The 18,577-nt window shown below is 32.9% G+C and overlaps 1 protein-coding gene and 1 long non-coding RNA gene across 4 annotated transcripts; both read right to left on the reverse strand.

Moving 5' to 3' along the window:
• Positions 1-3,410: 3,410 nt before the first annotated feature.
• LOC148234023 (uncharacterized) lies at positions 3,411-5,791 on the reverse strand. Of its 2 annotated transcripts, none has more exons than XR_015809968.1 (4): positions 5,694-5,791; positions 5,191-5,353; positions 4,992-5,115; positions 3,411-4,524 (listed from the first exon to the last, which is right to left on the reverse strand). It is a non-coding gene; the product is annotated as an uncharacterized LOC148234023 (long non-coding RNA). The 2 variants fall into 2 exon arrangements; XR_015809967.1 differs by lacking the exon at positions 5,694-5,791 and adding an exon at positions 5,512-5,622.
• Positions 5,792-7,307: 1,516 nt separating this feature from the next.
• On the reverse strand, positions 7,308-12,054 carry scu (hydroxysteroid 17-beta dehydrogenase 10). 2 transcript variants are annotated; one of them, XM_088188505.1, is made up of 6 exons: positions 11,927-12,054; positions 11,430-11,483; positions 11,197-11,361; positions 9,241-9,405; positions 8,942-9,179; positions 7,308-7,594 (listed from the first exon to the last, which is right to left on the reverse strand). In XM_088188505.1, exons 2-6 carry the CDS (start codon positions 11,436-11,438, stop codon positions 7,404-7,406), a joined length of 768 nt encoding a protein of 255 aa, XP_088044631.1. In that variant the 5' UTR covers positions 11,439-11,483; positions 11,927-12,054; the 3' UTR covers positions 7,308-7,403. The 2 variants fall into 2 exon arrangements, with proteins under 2 accessions (XP_088044631.1, XP_088044630.1); XM_088188504.1 differs by having other exon boundaries at positions 11,918-12,054.
• Positions 12,055-18,577: the final 6,523 nt, after the last annotated feature.

Consider the following 18,577-nt stretch of genomic DNA (forward strand, 5'->3'; position numbering starts at 1 on the left):
CAATTAAAAATTAAAATGAACAATTAGACATTTAAAAAAAAAAATATTGTACTCACGTGTACATAATCACAATTTCTAGTTTCTTTTCCAAGCAGCTGCAAGTTGTTTCATATACGTATTCATATAATATTTATTACAATTTGCAGAAGTAACAGTGGCAACAGACTCGTTTACATATACATAACGTTCACCAAATTTAATCGATTTGATGGATCTGCCAGCAAATTCTTAGCAGAAAATATAATTTTTGAAAAGACTTCTTCGATTGGTTTCATCATTGGCGAATACGATGATAGACAATTTTAAAGTGTTTGCGTGTTCAACGAGCTCATGCACTTCCTGGGTATGGTGAATACTTGCGTTGTAAAAACTAATCATAATTTTCCGAGATTTTTTTTCTGCTAATTTCTATTAAAATATTTCAAGAAAGTTGCAAAAAATATTTGAATTTACCGCGGAGTGCACAATTGTTTCGTGCCATACCATTCCTTCAATGTGAATAGCCGCAATCAGGGAAACATTTCGTTCTCTAGCTCAGTGAACGTCAGAGCTTCCACTTTTCATCCAAAACACACGCACATTAGACTAACACGATTACACAAGCGTAGCCATCCATTCATCATTCAACAAAGGCTCTATCTACTAGGTCAGATTTCCCCTCTCGTTTAGAAACTGTTTGACTTCTTCCCTCAGTTTGAACAGGCGTGTAAGAACTTTTCATCTTGATAACCATCTAGCTACCGCATGGAGTGAATAGCCTCAAGTTCATAGCTCAAATACGAATTTAGTTAATGATCTTCACCACATCATTCATCCCATCATTTAGTTCAGGAGAAAGCTTATTTGCAGCTAGATGCTCCCGGTGGATCATACAGTGATGAATAAAAGTTCTGGATGCGTGACTTTCTTTATTTTCGCAAATACTCCCGAATGACGACCACTCATGCTCGCAGCACTGTCCGTACACACACCAACGCATTTCTTCCAGAGTAAGCCCTGGGCTTGATAATACTTGTCAAGAGAATTAAATATCTCTGAACTAGTGGTTCGTCCAGGTAAATCAAAACAAACAAGCTCTTCCCTTAAGTCGTCATCTTCACTATACTTCACTAAGTAAAATATAATAGGATGGTTTCTTACGTCAGTTGATTTACCAAGTTGAATCGCGAAACAATTAGATTTTCAATATCGATGGCCATGTCAACAATTCTCCTCTGAATAGTGGTATCCGAAAGTGGTACAGTCTCTAGATTTTAGAGGCTTGTGCGCCCATAATTTCTTGTATGACATCTAATATACACGGACGTACTAACTCTTCACCAAGAGTAAACGTTTTTTTCGTTTTAGCTATTCGAAAAGCAACTAAATAAGACGTTTTCGCCATCGTTTTCCTCCGACTTTTCTGAAGTTTCATCTGGTCATGTAATCTGTTAAAAAAGTCCAATCACTTATCAGAGAAATCATTATTTTCATAGTGCCATTTGAAAGAATTTCAGAACATATTACACACAAAAGCCAGTTTACTGCCAGGGACTATAATGAAACCAAATTTTTAAATATTCATTATCGTAACGCCTAACAAAGTTTCCATTTCTCTTTTTGTTTTGTATTGCGCATTCCAAAGTATCAGGAGTTCTCTTTTTCTTAGCTTCTTCTAAACATGAAACACTAGTGCTGGGCATAGTTTCGGCATGATCATTAGTTTTCTTCTGAATATTGTCCTTGCCACTACTAAAAAATTTTAATAGGTTTTGCTGATTGTCTTTTTTTATCCATATTGTGGGGATTATAATTTTAATAAAAAAATCACTCACTCTTTAAAATTAGACAACACAATATTTAAAATAAAGCTTGTAAAAACACGAGCGCGATAAAATAAACGTCGTCGACAAGAAATTTTTCGCAATTCTAACATTCGGTTTTTGGTAGGGCTGTGTCGCACCAGTAGGAGATTTCCCGAATTTCGTATCCCCAAATCGGGCAATAATTTCTTGCGAACCGGTGGCGGTCCATGGACCACCAGGCTGAAGAACACCGATTTAAGCCACTACATCCCATAAAAAAGACAAGATTAAACTACAGCATTTTCATTATAAGGGCACCTAGAGGGTAAATTATTTTTTTTATAAATAATTTTACTTCCCAAATAATTGCTTTGGGAAATTTTATAATTCTAACATATAATTCCGTGCTTCAGAGTTAAGGAAAAATGTCAATATACGATGTTTTTTTCAATTTTAATTTCAACAAGTCTTGCCAGTTAATTGCTGGGGATAACAGCGATACTACCTCCTCATCACCACCGCCTCTACAACACGTGGAAACCACAGCCTGTCAGGATGGCGTCGAACGTATCATACCGTTTACGATGTGATAATTTCTCCCCATGCGTGTCTGCTGGTATCTCCGAGCTGCTATTTCGCGAGGAGTTATTCGACGTTACTTTGGTAGCAGAAGGAAGAATGCTGTTCGCTCACGTATTGGTACTGTCCATTCATTCGCAGTATTTCATGGATATGTTCAGATATCAAGCACCATATCCTGTAGTGTATTTGAATGGCGTTACTTACGACGTATTAAAAAAGTTAATACAATATATGTACCTGGGAGTAGTTGATGTCAAGGAAGACGAGTATGATTTATTTATGTATACCGCCAAAGAACTTTGGATTAAAGGTCTATTCAACCTCCAATTCAAGATTTATAATCTGACTACAACGCCAAGGCAAGAACCATCTCACGAGAACGTCCATTACAACATGAGGCTAGAAGCATATGAATATAATCACAAACTAATCAACGCTATTGTGCCTAAAGAGATCCTTCCAATAATTACAATTACGAATATCGAACATAGTCATGCTCCTTGAAAATTGACGAATTGTATTTTTATATACTAGTTTTGTATTTTATTAATGTTCATTTTTGCTTTTTCTTTCATATTATTTATACTGTATTTTGTTTGATTAAATATAGTATTCAGTAAAAAAAATAAAATATTTGTCTTTTATTTCATACGATATTTTAAACTTGAGTAAAGTATTCTTAAAATTTAGATAACTGGATATAACCTAACCTTTTTAATATATTTTGAGATATTAGTTAATATATATGTGGAAGCTTCTCGGGCCCACGCCCTCCTCCCACGGTCGCATTAGGCTCAAGAGTCTCAGCCCATGAGCGACCAGATTTACCTAGCCTGGCTTTCGCGCCTACATACTGCGCATACAGACGCTTGACCAGACCTCCTTCCTAGGTCGTCACGAGAGACAACCTGGGCGGGTAGACCGACGCAATTTAGCGACTGATGGTCTCCGGCATCATTATCCTTTTTGGAGAAGTAGGTTGGATAGGGGAAGTGGGGGGAGGGAAAGTATGCGGGCAGTCGCGCTCCGCATTCTGAAAAAATGTTTGTTTTATTTGTTTCAACAACTCTGCCTTTATTCTACCTTATGCCTTTTTAATTTATTGTTTCTACAGCATAGCTCTCTCCGATGAGAGGAGAGAGCTCCCAGGTGTCCCTTAAAGATATGTCAATTATTCCGGTAAGTCATTTATGCTCCTACACCGTAGATAATTACAAGATTGTAAACATCACAAACGAGAAATTGAAAGCAGCCATGCATTCAGATACTCGTAGAAGAGTAGACAGCAAATATTTTAGATAAATTTGACTTTTTTTAATCAATTTATGTGTGTGTGCATTCAGGAGTATGTGGTAATTTTTTTCGATGGGTAGATCTCGTTATTAATGTGGTGTCTTCGGCGTATCGCAAGTTCGACAGTCTTTTTCCTTCAATCAATATCCAATGCCCGTTCTATTATAAATTCTCTGTAGATAATAAATAGATTGACAAAATGACCAACGCATTACCATAGCATCCGCACATTGTCTTCAATTTTAGATATTGCGTTAGGAGGTAAGGTGACCAGACAACTTCTTCAAACAAAAATTTCCGAGATAACCGTTTTTTAGTGTTTTTTTGATATTTTTAAAATCTAGACACATTAGTTAAGGGTAGATCTCAGATATGCAATGCATCCAGGCTTTCCTCGGACCATCTTCCTGTGTTTTTTACACTGTAGGGCGAGGTCAGGGTTATCTTTAAGATTGTTTTTACTATAGCAATACTGATTAAAGGGTTTTGATAATATTGTAGTCCCATCTAGTGGTAAAACGTGAGAACTTCCTCAACGGATACTAAATCAATCTATGATGATATTCATTATTTAACGACATGTATGTATATGCAAAGAGGCATATGAAAAAAGGAGCATTAAAATATAAAAAATAACAACTGATAACAGAGGTGATTTAATTTAGCTTTACCCCTGTATTCGTTCAACCCCGGGCTCGGCGGTTGAAAACCTAATATTTTTCTATAATTGCAAAGTATGCATTTGTTTAGCTAAGTAAATTAGCATCATATTTTCTCAAGAGAAATAATCACTTTTCTTTCCAGAGTTCCATAGTAACATTCACACGTTTGCCAAATAAATTATCTCATCGTTCTCTCATTGCTTCTGAAAAAATAATTAAGAACAATAAGAACTAAGAACGTAAAAAGTTGTAAGCTGTGCACAATATTCTTACTTACAATAAGGGCTGTGGAGTCGGAGTTGGAGTCGTGGTGTTTTGGCCGGAGTTGGAGTCGGAGTCGTGAAAAATGAGCGACTCCGAGCATTTTTTTAAATTATGAAATTTATGAATTTTAATTGCGTAATAATGAATGTGTATAGCGTATGAATATTAAACGTGTAGAAAAACACCAAAAATACCTGGTAAAATTAAACTTTTTTGAGTCGGAGTCGGAGTGGAGTCGTGTTGGTAAATATCGGAATTGGAGTCGTGTTTTTTTTTAACGACTCCACAGCCCTGCTTACAATTAATAAATTCAATTTGAATGTTATAAGCGAACAAAAAAAAAATATACTTTTATATGATATTTTACATAAATAATAAGGTACAAACAAAGAAATGTAATACATACATGTGTTTGAATTTTAAGTTAACGTCAATTATTGCAACATATGTGATTCTTTAGCTGAACATGTTGGTATTCAGTTTGCTGGGGTAAAATAATCGCCGTATATGCGTCAATCAAGTCATTGCTTCTGAAAAATAATAGTAAACAGTAAGAACTATTGTATATACAATAGTTAAACATTAAACACTATGCATATACTTACATAATCCATAAACGTAATTTAAAAGTGACAATTGAAGAAAAAAAATACAATAAAAGTTACCTTAATTGAAAGGCAACTATTCTTCGACGGTTAGGTTGAGGCAATATGTCATATTAGTATTGTTTGTAATACATACATATCTCTCATTGCTTATGAAAATTAACTGTAAACGGTAAGGAAGCATTATATGTGTAATATACAAAACAACGTAACTTTCTAAAAAGTGATACTGATATTTTATGGAGGATAATCAAAAGTAATCTGTGAATATTGGCTTTTTATATTTCTAATGAATATTAGTTAATACTAGAGTAATCATACATTTGTGGTACTTTTAATGATAGCTTTTATTTGCTGTGTATACTTATAAATGTCAAATCACATATGTGATAACTATTTTGATGTATTGAGGTTAAGTGAAATTGTCAAGACGAAATAAATTACAAATAAACATGTGATCCTAGAACGTCAACAATAATTTTGTTAGAATAACCATACTATACTTTTTATTAAGCCTGATAAAAATCTGACAGTTAACAGCAACAAACTTCAGATTTCAAAAAAGTCCCGTGGATTTCATGACTAGTAATCCCATTCGGGCCCCACCAAAATCTTTATTTATTAGATTAAAACTATTAAATACCCAAATTGATTTTTTTTTAATTACGGCTCTACAAAAATATAAAAATGATTAAAAATATTTAATATATTTTAGAACAAAAAAAAACACGAAAAAACTCAAAATGATAATATTTTATAAAAGGCCGTGGGCTTATCAGGCATGGAAAAGCAAATAAATAGAAGGGGAGTACTTCAGAATGTTGGAAAATTCGTTCAATTTACTGTTAAGCAAATTGGAAGATCAAATCAATATATAAAAGAGTAAATCAATACCTTATAAAAACCACAGCGGCGATAACAAAAATATCGTCGAAAAATAATCCAAGACTTTACTCAAAAAGACTTTGAAAATAATGTTGATGATTTTGAAACGTGTTCAGCTAGATAATTTTGTGGAGGGGGAAATACTGGCCGGTTGTGATAACAAAAATGTCGTCGGAAAGTAATCTGATATTCACTATACGGTGACGGCGACAGCACCGATTGCACTGGCACGGTCGCGCGCAAGACAAGTATGAAGAAGCTTCTTTAAGTTCCTGTAAAGAATATTTTATCCTTGTCAGTTTAGTCTCGGTGCCAGTCGACCACACGCTGGAGTTCACCGATTATAGCTTGGAAGAGCGAGGCACTACTTATGACGAACAAAGCATAGCAGAGTAACGCAAGCAGGGCTCGGCCCTGAAGGGAACCGAGGGCCAAGGCTGCGAATGAGACAACATATACATCGCTCGAAAATCAAGGGGGTGATGTTGTGACAAGGATAATACGTAATGCATGCAGTGCAAAGCAAAGCAGGCCAGCCAATGAGAGCACCTCTCACCGAGAAAATACTAATGAAACTCCAATAAAATATGTAGTACTGCGGGGGATGGGTCTCACTCATCCATAATAATATTATACGATAATAATATGCTCACTAAATAAATGATTCTGACCATATGTTAAAATAATTCTTACCATTTATTATAAATTCTGACTAATTGGATTTAAATTCAAACCATTTAATATTAATTCTGACCCGAAAAATCAGGGCTGTGGAGTCGGAGTCGGAGTTGGAGTCGTGGAGTCGTGGTGTTTTGGCCGGAGTTGGAGTCGGAGTCGTGAAATATGAGCGACCCCGACCATTTTTTATATAAAATGCATTTTTTTAAATTATGAAATTTTAAATCCGTAATAATGAATGTGTATAGCGTATGCATATAAAACGTGTAGAAGAACACCAAAAATACCTGATAAAATTAAACTTTTTTGAGTCGGAGTCGGAGTTGGAGTCGGAGTCGGAGTGGAGTCGTGTTATTGGTGAAAATCGGAATCGGAGTCGTGTTTTTTTTTAACGACTCCACAGCCCTGCGAAAAATACAAGTCTTAAACAGTTAACTAAATTAACCTAACCGGTGAATATCAATAAAATATGTAGAAAAAAATGTAAAAATACCTTTTATCTCAATTATAATTCACCATTTTGAGAATAATTATAAAAAAATAAAGAAAGAAGATATAAACAAAAACATTTATTTTATAAAATCTACAAAAATAGTAACACCTATTTAACGGAATGAGCAAGTTGAAAGAGGTATGAGACATCACAGCTTTCAGGGTTGCATCCTGAGCGCTCCGTCGAGCCTGATAGTTTCACCGTTGAGCAGCGGGTTGCTAATGATGCTGGTGACCAGTTGAGCGTACTCTTCAGGATTTCCCAGTCGGTGCGGGAAAGGAACAGTAGCAGCCAGCTCTTTTCTTGCTTTCTCGGGCAGCTTCTTCATCATTGGTGTGTCGAACAAACCTTAAAATAATTGAATATAAAATATATATTAAAGTATTTTTTTTATAGATCCTGGTTTGTTTTAAGCTATTTTAGTTTTACTTGGCATGTAAAATGTTATAAACGTAATTATTCTTTATTTTAGGTTGAAACTAAATTTAATTCATATTATTATCAACATTATTTGTTAGTTTTGAACTTGGATTAAAAAATAATAACATCGATCTCCTTGTTTGAAACTTATTTCTTAAACATACATTTCTTACACCGATAACCTTTGGTTTCAACTTATAAAAAGAATGTAATGATTTTTTGTGTTCATTAAATTGGGAATATAGTTAATACACTAGAGCAGTGGTTTCTAACTTTTTTGCTAACCATTAACATATATTCCACCCCTCATAGTATAACAATAATAGTACAAAATGTGCGAAAAACGGTATTTTAACAATAGTAATCTGAGATAAAATATTTTATTAATTGTTTGCCACGTGAAACCAGAAAAAAATGCGAAGATTTGCATTGAGATAGAAAAGTATATAATAAATATGAAACTGCCTGGTCAATTAACCCTTTCTACACCATGCCTTTGTCAAAACCTGTTTTTAACGAAAATGAAGGGTAAAGGTCGGCAATATGTTTTAAAAATTAGTTTGAATTCCTAGTAAACGATTTCAGTGATTATATTGTATTTATAGAATTTTGTTAATAGAATGGTATATATCAGTACTCTTCAACCTTTTTACATCCGCGGCCCGGCGAAAATGGGAAAAATATTTCGCGGACCGGTATCAACCCAAAATAAAAATCAATGTTAGATAGAATTTTATTTAAATGCTATAAAATTAAAATTTTTTGTTAGTGCGACATCTACTACTGCTTTTTTGTAAGCAAATTTGGTATACATGGTTGCAGCGTTGTTTCTGAGAGACGAAGCGCTGAACTAACACCCAATCGATTCCTCTGGTGACATTATTGACACAGATGAAAAAGTCTTTTCACACAAATATGAAGTTGAAAAAACTACCAAGAATTTGATAGCTTTATAACTCATAGCTAGATATTCTTAATCGAGAGATATCTAGAATTGTGAAGAGCAGAATGAACACTTATCAGTCTTTCACCCAGAGCTATATTCTCGAATTGTGGACATTTAGAAATTTGACAGATTCATCAGAAATGAGATTTATTTTGGGAATGAACTTAGATTCTATTCTTTATATGTAAATATTTCCAATACTTTGATATAATAATTAGCAACGTTTGTGCTTTCATTATCCTTTTTGTTTATTCTGTATGATGGTTGGGAATTACTGCACTATTAGATATTTAAAGCTTTATATCTATAGCATTAATTTGGATACGCACCGGGGGCGATAGTGACAACCCTTATTCCGTGGGTGCTGAGGTCCCTGGCAAGCGGCAAAGTCATTCCAACGATAGCCGCCTTGGATGCGGCATAAGCACACTGTCCGATTTGACCATCATATGCGGCCACGCTGGCCGTGTTGACCACCACTCCTCGTTGTCCATCAGCATCTGGTGCGTTCTCCCCCATTAGCCCAACAGCTAGGCGGACCACGTTAAAGGTGCCCACTACGTTCACCTGGAATGCAAACGGTAGATGGTAATGCCATTGTATAAGATTTACGGTAATAAAATAATACCTTGATGACTTTGCTGTATTCTTCCAAACTGTGAGGTTTGCTCCTGCCGAAGTGGTACACCCTTTGAGCTGTTGCGATACCTGCGCAATTCACAGCCACGTCTAGTCGGCCATACTTCTCTCGAATTGAAGCGATCACACCTTCCATGTCTTTTTCTGACGAAACCTGGGATATGATATATTTTAATTCTCCATTGAACATCTTTAGTCAACTAAAAGGCTGTTCATATTGGAAAAATGATTGCAAATAAACTGTGGAGACAAACAAATTAATTAGCTTCCTGTGTAAAACTTATTACTATTGTTTTAATATATCTATCGCAGGGATTAGCAACCCTGTGCCGAGACCGATTTCTATGAAAAAAATCATTTAATTTGTTAAGTTTTAAAAATTGTTTGGGTAGGTTTATATTCGTTCGTATGTTTGCGAACCCTGTTGGTTGCCTCCTTAGCTTATTGTTTTCGATCGTAGAGGAAAATTCTACCAAATGTAGAAAGTGATTTTTTTGGATTCTATCGATCCTGAAACAAGTGAAATATCTTAACTACGTGAGCTAATGTTGATAGAGAAAATATTGAGAAGTGATTGAAATATGATTCATGTGATCCAGGTTTTCAAATAATGAGTGATGCGGATATTATTTTCAATCTCATTCAACTAGTAATGAAAGAGAATAATGAAGAAGATATTATCAGTCCCATTAGACACTGATGACACTTTGTTGGAGTGCATCGATAAATGGGATTTCGAATATAACGATATAATTCGACTTTCGAACGTTCATCTTTCGCACAATTCGCACATTTAAAAAAAAACATTTTCTTTAATTTAAATTTTTTTTAAAAAAAAATATAAACATGAGCTAGAATCGGAAAAACATCAGTGTTGATACGAACAAATAGAAATCAAGGACTCCTAAGCTTCACACGATTCGAGACAAAGATGGAAATTATTAGACGTTCTGATAGCGGTGAATCTTTTGCTTCAATCGGACGTTCGTATGATACAAACAGGTCTATATGTTCAATTTTCCAAAATAAAAATATAATTAAGGAATACGTTCAAAACTGTTAATATTAAAGATATATTTCCACAATTTTTAAAGATATGTTGCAAAAAAAAACACGGCAAAAAAAACATGGATGAAATGGAAAAATCTTTGTCATCATGGATCGATGACCAACATCAAAAAGATGTCCCTCTGAGTATTTCAATTATTCAAGCAAAAGCTCTTAGTTTGCACAAAGATTGGAAGTAAAGATTAAAAGAAAGATTTTAACATGGTTTTTCAAGCAAGTAATGGTTGGTTTTACAATTTTAAAATGAGGTATTCTTTTCATAATGTTAAATTTACTGGAGAATCGGCTGATGCGGATAAAGATGCTGCAAAAGAATTTATTTCCTAATTATCCAAAATTATTGAAGATGGAGAATATTCCTCTAGCCAAATATTTAATGTAGATGAGACAGGTTTATTTTGGGAAATAACAATGAAAAATATGAATGAAGTCTTCACGCATCTTGACAATTTTTTTAATATTATGGAAGATTGTGAGCCCAATGGAGAACGCATATCTCAAGTGCTTAGGGCGATCAATAAAGACATAGCATATTATAAAATAATATATGAAGATAAGAAAAAGAATAGTGAAAAACAGTTAACTCTTGATAACTTTTCAAAGAAAACACCCGCAAACCCCACTTAAACATGTCTCTTAAACATCTTATATTTACATGATAAATAAATATTTTAAAATACACGCAATTTCAATTTTTTTTTACTTCCCTCACTTTCGAACATTCAACATTCGCACACATTTTCAGGAACCAATTATGTGCGAAAGTCGAAGGCCGCCTGTATAAGGAATTAAGTTTATCCAATCAAGACAGAAATTCAGCCTGTAATTCAACATACATTGACAGCCCTTCAGGTGTGCAATAGAATGAAATACTTACATCGGCTGGAGCGAAGAGAACAGCATCACCAAACTCTTTCTGAATATCATCGATGTTGGATGCTGGCAGATCGCAGATGACAACTTTGCTGCCGTCCTTGAGCAATCTAGCAGCGGTTGCTCTCCCCAAGCCAGACGCTCCTCCCGTTACTAATGTGACTATACCCTGGAATTCGACAGCAAAGTTATTGAATAAAGTAGGCAATTAACATTCAATACCGAGGCAATATTTACTTTGAACATGTTGAGTACTTTTCTTATTTGTTCTAGTTAAGCGATGATCATCGACTAAAGAAACAATACGTAAACAGATAAGTCATTTTGATAAAAACACATAATTTATACAAAAATAGTCAAACACAATAGTCGATAATTAACGGTTTATCATGACATTGGTGACCTTTGGTTATTTTCCACTGATAATTACGCGTTTGGCGCATTTTGTTATGAGAGATTGCAATTTTAATGGATATAAAGATTTTTTGTCAGCTTTCAGAGGGTTTAACGAAATCTGATAATATTTAAAACACGAATCAATTATGTTTTATACTATTAATAGATTTCAATTAAACATTGTAGTCGAATTTTTAATACTTTGGAATTTTATATATACCGGGAAAATATAGCCATAATTTAAAAATTCTAAAAATATATTCAGAAAAATCAACAGATGGATTTGAGGTTATGTTATTTAAATTCGATTTAAATCGGAATTAACGTACGTAAATCACCTAATATAGTTCAAAATGCGTATTTTTCGTAATTATAGTATGATTTAAGAGTAATTTTGTTACTAAAACGGTACAAAACGAAATTTGAGAGATACAACTTGACTTGACACGCTGATTTTGGTTTAAGCACTTTTTTTTTAGGCCATTGATAAATATTTATGTTAAAATTTCAATTATTGTTAAATATAACATATTGAATATTAAATATATAATAAAAAATAAAATAAACGTTTAAATTAAAACAATTGCTTTTAATTTTTTTTAAGAAATTGCATATAAAAATTTTGTTGGAACCAATAAATTGCATATTCTTTTTAGCAACAATGAATTTATTTTGAATAGACAAACGTTAGAAATTTATTAAATTATATATAATTAATATTTACCCGTGTTGCTCATTAATAAGTGATTGTAATTAATACACGTGTATCGTATTAAATATTTAGTATAAATATGGAGCGATTAAAATAAATATATGTTATTAACGAGTCATCACAACGACACATCGTCGTATTATTTCTGGAGCATCTACGCCTCACTTATTCCTGGCTTCCGCCACAATAGCGCACCCCGGGAGGACAGGCGCTAAAATTGTAACTGTCAATTTTTATCTGGTTATAACATATTTATAATACAGATTATTATTATTAATATTTCATAAGAAAATCTGTGATTCTTGTTTGCTTTTGAAAATCTCTCAATAGTTAACGAATATCAGTACGAATTTTTATAAGATATATATACCTCTTTGGTCAATGTAGTCGTGTATCTCGTGATAAAATGCACTAATTTATAACATTTCAACATAAGTTAGTGCATTATTATTTATAAAAATAAAATTAATTAAAAAATACCAAATTTATTTTAAGTACGGATGATCCGTAAACTATATAATCCAAATCTTGATAAGCAAGAGTACACGGTATATGATAAAAATGCGGATGTTGGGTGGCGGTGTCTAACGAGGATTTGTCGTAGATGCCTTGCAATAGTATAAATTGAATCGTCTTTCAGTCCGAGGGTCTTGATTATTTCATTCGAGGCCATGAGTATTTTTTAAATTATTAAATTAAGTGTTTTAACTTGTTTACTTTTTTGTTGTTTCATACAGCGACTATTAATTATAATAGTTGTTGTATGATTAAATATGAGCGACATATTATAAAAAATAATTTATTTCTTCATAAAATGTAAAAAGGTAAATGTAAAAAGGTAAGTGTTTAAAATGTGATATATTGATAAATATATTTGGTATTAAAAAATATAATAAAAATAAAAATGTTTGCGTTAAAAATACATATTATTATAAATATAAAACATAGACATTTTTCACTATTCTAATAGAAAAACATAATTAATAGCGAGATTATATTTAATTATTGCATTTTTTCCATCTATCTTTCACGTATAATGGAGAGAGGAGCAAATTATGGTACATTGAAAAAATATTAAACAACACTGTATGGCAAATTGAAAACAGATTCATCATTATTTTGTGTAAGAAATCCTACAAAATTGGCATATATACATAATATAATTGTGCAATAAATCAAGCAAAAACATAAGTGAAATCGTCATATTTAGAACGCTAAGTAGCGGTTAAATCACCACAGGTAAAACTACGTAATCGTTTGCTAAATACTTATATAATATATTCATGATCTTCTACATGCGCCTAGAAAGCAATACGCATTGTTTTACATAACGAATATCGTTAATCGTATCACTTATAAACATCGGGAAGCGACCATAATAGTTTCGCTTATAATGGGTCACCCGGGAGACTGCTTCATCAGATTATTTTATTTCAAGATAAATTGTTATTTATCTATAAAAACATATATATTTCCGCATCTTCTTATTTTATTATAATGTGCAAGAGTTGATATTTTTGGGGATGATGCATCACATGACCTACGTAAGAGTTTTCTGCTTTATATTGTTTGTATTAACTCTCAATATTTTTTCATCCGCAGCATGACTTCACATTTTTTCATGCGTCAATAATTCCACAGTTTGAAGGCTTCTAAACGTTTGATTTTCTTATCTTGAGCGTCCACGCTTCTACTCCATAAAGAAGGACAGATAACATTAATTATAATGCTCATTCTTAAAACTTAGCTAGTCGTGTTGTGTATATTATTTTTTATTTTTATACCCATATTTACCAAACATTGCTCGGAAATGTTCTAGAAAACTGAAGCTGAATGGTCGGTGATATTTCACACTTCAATGCCAAATAATAATTAGCAGAGTACGGATTAAACTTGGTTACAAATTCATCTGCACAACACACTTGACCTAATTGCTGCTGCGACACACTCGCCGCTTAATTAATTAATTATTTTTCTAGTTCTAGTCATAAAAGAAATTATCGTAATATGAGTTTTTTAATTTATTCAGTCGATAAGACGTTTTAGACTAAGGTAGCGATCTGTTTATATCTTATCTATTTTATCAGCTTTGCCATGAAACAGTATACATAGTAATTTTACCTAACACTATTTTTATAAATAGGTAAACAAGCAAAAACCTTACAAAAAATCATTTTGTTTAACTTTTCTTTAAAATAAAACTTATTAATCGTGTTTTATTTCAGGTAAAGGTACACGTAAAAAATTTAAAGCATGCGCCAAATTAATATGAAAAGATTTTTTAGGTACAAAATTTGCAGCAGTATTAAAATTTAAGTAAAAATTGTGATATAATGAGTATATTTTGATATTTTATCTACTCGGTCGTAAACGGACATTATAGGGAACAAGATTTTACTCTGTAGATCAAATTGATTATGGACTGGTCTGACGTGAAGTGGTTCTCGGTCGATATTCGATGTATTATAGTTCGGAGGAATTATTTGGAACGTATGTTCCAAGTCGGAAACGAAGTGTTGACTATGCTATGTTCGCTTTTATATATTATTATAGTCAAGGAAAGACCTTCGCTCTACTAATCTTGATCGTTTGGCCAATGCCATGATTAGGGGTGGAAACAGACTATTTGCTGTATTTTTTTACCAATATAGTAAGAAACAGATAAAGGTTTGCCAATGCAGTAACTTTTTAATATGCATATTCCACTGTATTGGCACCGATTGCATCGAACCATTTTGGCAAACGATATTTTTGCAAGTGCTTCTACTGTGTGTGACAAGAAATGTCCACTAAAAGTTAACTACTATATATATTTTGAGTCCCTTTGTACAATTGCTGAAGACATTCATAACCATCCTGAAATTTCATTCGTACATGGATTTTAAGCCTAGATCTTTTTTAAGATCTTTATTGTATGATATATACATACAAACATATATTAATTTTAAATATTTATGGGTCGTCCGGTATGTTCTAGAAAGAATACGAACGATCGATACTAACTTATCGCTTAAAAGTAAAATTATTTCAGTTTCACTCAAATAGCGTGCAAATTAATTTTCGTCACAATTTAACAAAATACGGGCGTTAAGATAAGAGTAAAAATATGTGATAGTTTTCAGAATTTAGAAATAGATAACATAAAAGCTCGTTTCAATGTATTTTTAATGATGTTTCATATTTATACTATATTTAACGGATAATATTTAAAGCAAGCTTTCATTTTTCAAGAAAAGTAATGATAAAGTTATACTATAGTTATGTATTTTTTTATATACATTTTTTTGAAGGCATTAACTATTGTTAGATTATATTTAACTTTTTTTTCGATAAGCATTACTTAAAAAAATGTGATATATTGAGCAGAGCAATTACAATTCATTATCATTCCTAAATTCAGATTTTTGACTATATTTTATGTACTGAAAATAGTTTTTCACTTCTGCGCCATTAAAAAGTAATCTAAGGCGCGTGACTATGCTAGTAAACCGATCGTTTGCCATCGTTTAACCCCTTCGCAGTTTTTGAACTTTAAATTGAATTTTTATTTTATTACATATATTGAACGTGAATGGTTAGTAAAGGAGTCTGTGGGAAAACAGCGTATGTACAACATTTTTTATTGATTTTTTAAAATACTATATTATAATAAAATGCATCTCCTGCATCTCCTTTTATTTATTTTTCGGTTTTATTTTTTTCTAGACAATCTTTGCTGTAATTTGTTACTGAGTCGTGTGACTTTTTAGCAAGTTATATAGCGGAAGAGTTGTCTGATGTAAGGTATAGTAAACATGGTAGTGTCAGTATCGGGAGGAGGTGTTGATTGAGAAAGAGTTGTTGAGTATGGCGGCTATGAAAATAGTGGTCTGCCGAGAGTGAGTTAGTATCGTAAGTGATACTTGTTCATGAACCAAGTATCACAACTTTTATACTGGTCCTTTGACGAAGCTTTTACGAATGGGAGAGAATACTAATTTAGGACCAATTGTGTTATTGTTTAGCTCTGCTTCAACAACCTTTAAATGATTATATTTGAGATCTTCTCAAAATCCATATTCAATGATTCAAATAGACTATTCCTCTTATCTTGGATTAACATACAGCTTATTAGCATATCTTTAAAACATACAACAAGAGTTTTTCAGTCATTTAGATCGTGTTCCTTCCGAGGCGAGTTAGTTTTACAGAATAGCTGTTAAGGATTAAGTTTTATATTCTTTTTACTGTAGAGGTTGCAAGTTCCATTAATTTTGCGGTTATGATGCAATTGATTTTTGTGTATTAACGATTCTTTCACGAAGAAGACGAACGCTTAGAAATCATTTTTCGTTTATTAATATCAAATATAAAATATTTATGTATATATTAGAAATATGTATTTTGGTTTATTTATTTATTAAAATATTAACATTATGAGCTAAAAAGTAACCCCAAGGCGTCACAATTGTCGAAAATAAAAAAAACAAACACATAACATAAAACATTAAATTAGAAAAACTATAATAGAACAGAATAAACAAAATCAAAAGCAGTTTCCCCGACGAATGATTATACAATACAGAACGTATATATTGAAACAGGTCATTAAAGAATTACATTCCTTGCAATTGCCATTCAGTATGCAATTGAATGAATCTGCAGATAGTATCTGCATGTACATGCTGACGTCAAAGAAAAATTTAATGAGTCTTTCGAATATTACAAAGGCTATTGTCGTTTTATAAATGGTCAAATGTTTTTTACACTCGATGCTTGGTAATGAGTTAAGGCTGATTTACACGATGCCAGTCGAGGTTGCTAGTCACTGGATGCCAGCGACTAGCGCCGAGTAAACGCTTAACGCCAGTCACTGGAGAAGCCAGTGCGCCACTGGCATGCCAGCAGCTGGCAGCACCAGCAGAACAAGTATTTTTGTTTTGCTGGCACGCCAGCTCTCCCTTCCACCACACTACCGTACTGGCGCAAGGTGAGTAGCGCTTTATCGCAACAATAATTCTTTCAGTTGCTGGCACTGTGTAAACGGTAATGCGCCAGTGGACTGGAATACCAGTGACCCGTCAACTTCCAGCTGGCATGCCAGCAACTGGCAGCGTGTAAATCAGCTCTTATTGCCACTAGAAGATTTTAACTCAACAGCCGTAAAAGTTCAGAAGCAGTTTTCTTAATCATCTTGTTAAAGAAACTTTTGTTAAGAAATGGGAGGAGAAAACGCTAGCTTTCAAGGCGATAAGGACTTATTAAAACTAAGGTAATAGCTTAATTGTTTCTTGAAACCGATTTTTGGAACATTTGCTAGAAAGGATTTGAACTATGGGTCGGCTTACTTAGCAAATACTTTTCACCATATGCATAAGAAACATATTTTCATTAAATTAGCTTTCTCGAAGATGCCCGCAATGTTTTTTTTAATTCCTTAAAAGTTATTTTTATCTTGCTGAGATAAAATCAAAACTATTGATCCGCAATGGATATAAACTGTATTGAAGATACCTAACCAACGTTGAAATTATTAATCTTAAGACAAAAATCTTACTACAATAGAAGTTTAACTTAAAAACTCCATGAGTTTTGCCTATCCTAAAGTTTTGTGCTAAAGAAGAGTGCCAATAAAATGAATGGGTAATCAATAATCAATAATTGATAACAACAATTCAAAAGATTCCACAAACGCATTCAAACTTCATATTCAAGGCTTACGTTTCTAGCACAATATGTTGATTCCACAATGGCACCATTCATTCATTAAAATTATATTATCCATATTATACGAGATGTTTTGCTACTTTACAACCCATAATTATGTCGTGCTACAAAAACAAATCATTTACAACAATAAAAGACGGTCTGCACAATGGTTGGACCATAATTAAGCTTAAAATAAATATATGAAAAATTTGCGCTCGGTATTTATTTATTAAGATTATGACTATCGTGACCTAACAGGTTAACCTAATGCGTCACGATTGCCAAAAGTATAAAATATATTACAAATTTAAAATGCATACAAATATATGCATACATACAAATTCATATAAACAAGATTTTTTTAATCCTATCGAAACCATCGCGAGAGTTATTGGCAAACAATTGGCAATATACACAAAGAACTGCGATTGCACTGGTGAAGCGAGAGGTTCAATTCTCTTGAACGACAGTGCTCGAACAGAAATCATAAAGAAATCATCCACCATTCTTACCAAATATTCCATTTGCTTAAGTATTTCGACAACTTCTCATCGAGTAAAGTCTTTAACAAGCTTTTAAAGTCATTAAT

Source organism: Plectrocnemia conspersa, unplaced genomic scaffold (genome assembly GCF_051122295.1).
Source record: "Plectrocnemia conspersa isolate PC_06_02 unplaced genomic scaffold, ASM5112229v1 ptg000006l, whole genome shotgun sequence".
Classification (NCBI taxonomy): domain Eukaryota; kingdom Metazoa; phylum Arthropoda; class Insecta; order Trichoptera; family Polycentropodidae; genus Plectrocnemia; species Plectrocnemia conspersa.

Excerpts from the sequence above, each read along its gene's own strand:
- scu (XM_088188505.1), bottom strand. Across the intron at positions 9,180-9,240 it reads AATACAGCAAAGTCATCAAG|GTGAACGTAGTGGGCACCTT; the intron begins GTATTATTTTAT and ends TTTGCATTCCAG. Across the intron at positions 7,595-8,941 it reads GGTTGTCACTATCGCCCCCG|GTTTGTTCGACACACCAATG; the intron begins GTGCGTATCCAA and ends AATTATTTTAAG.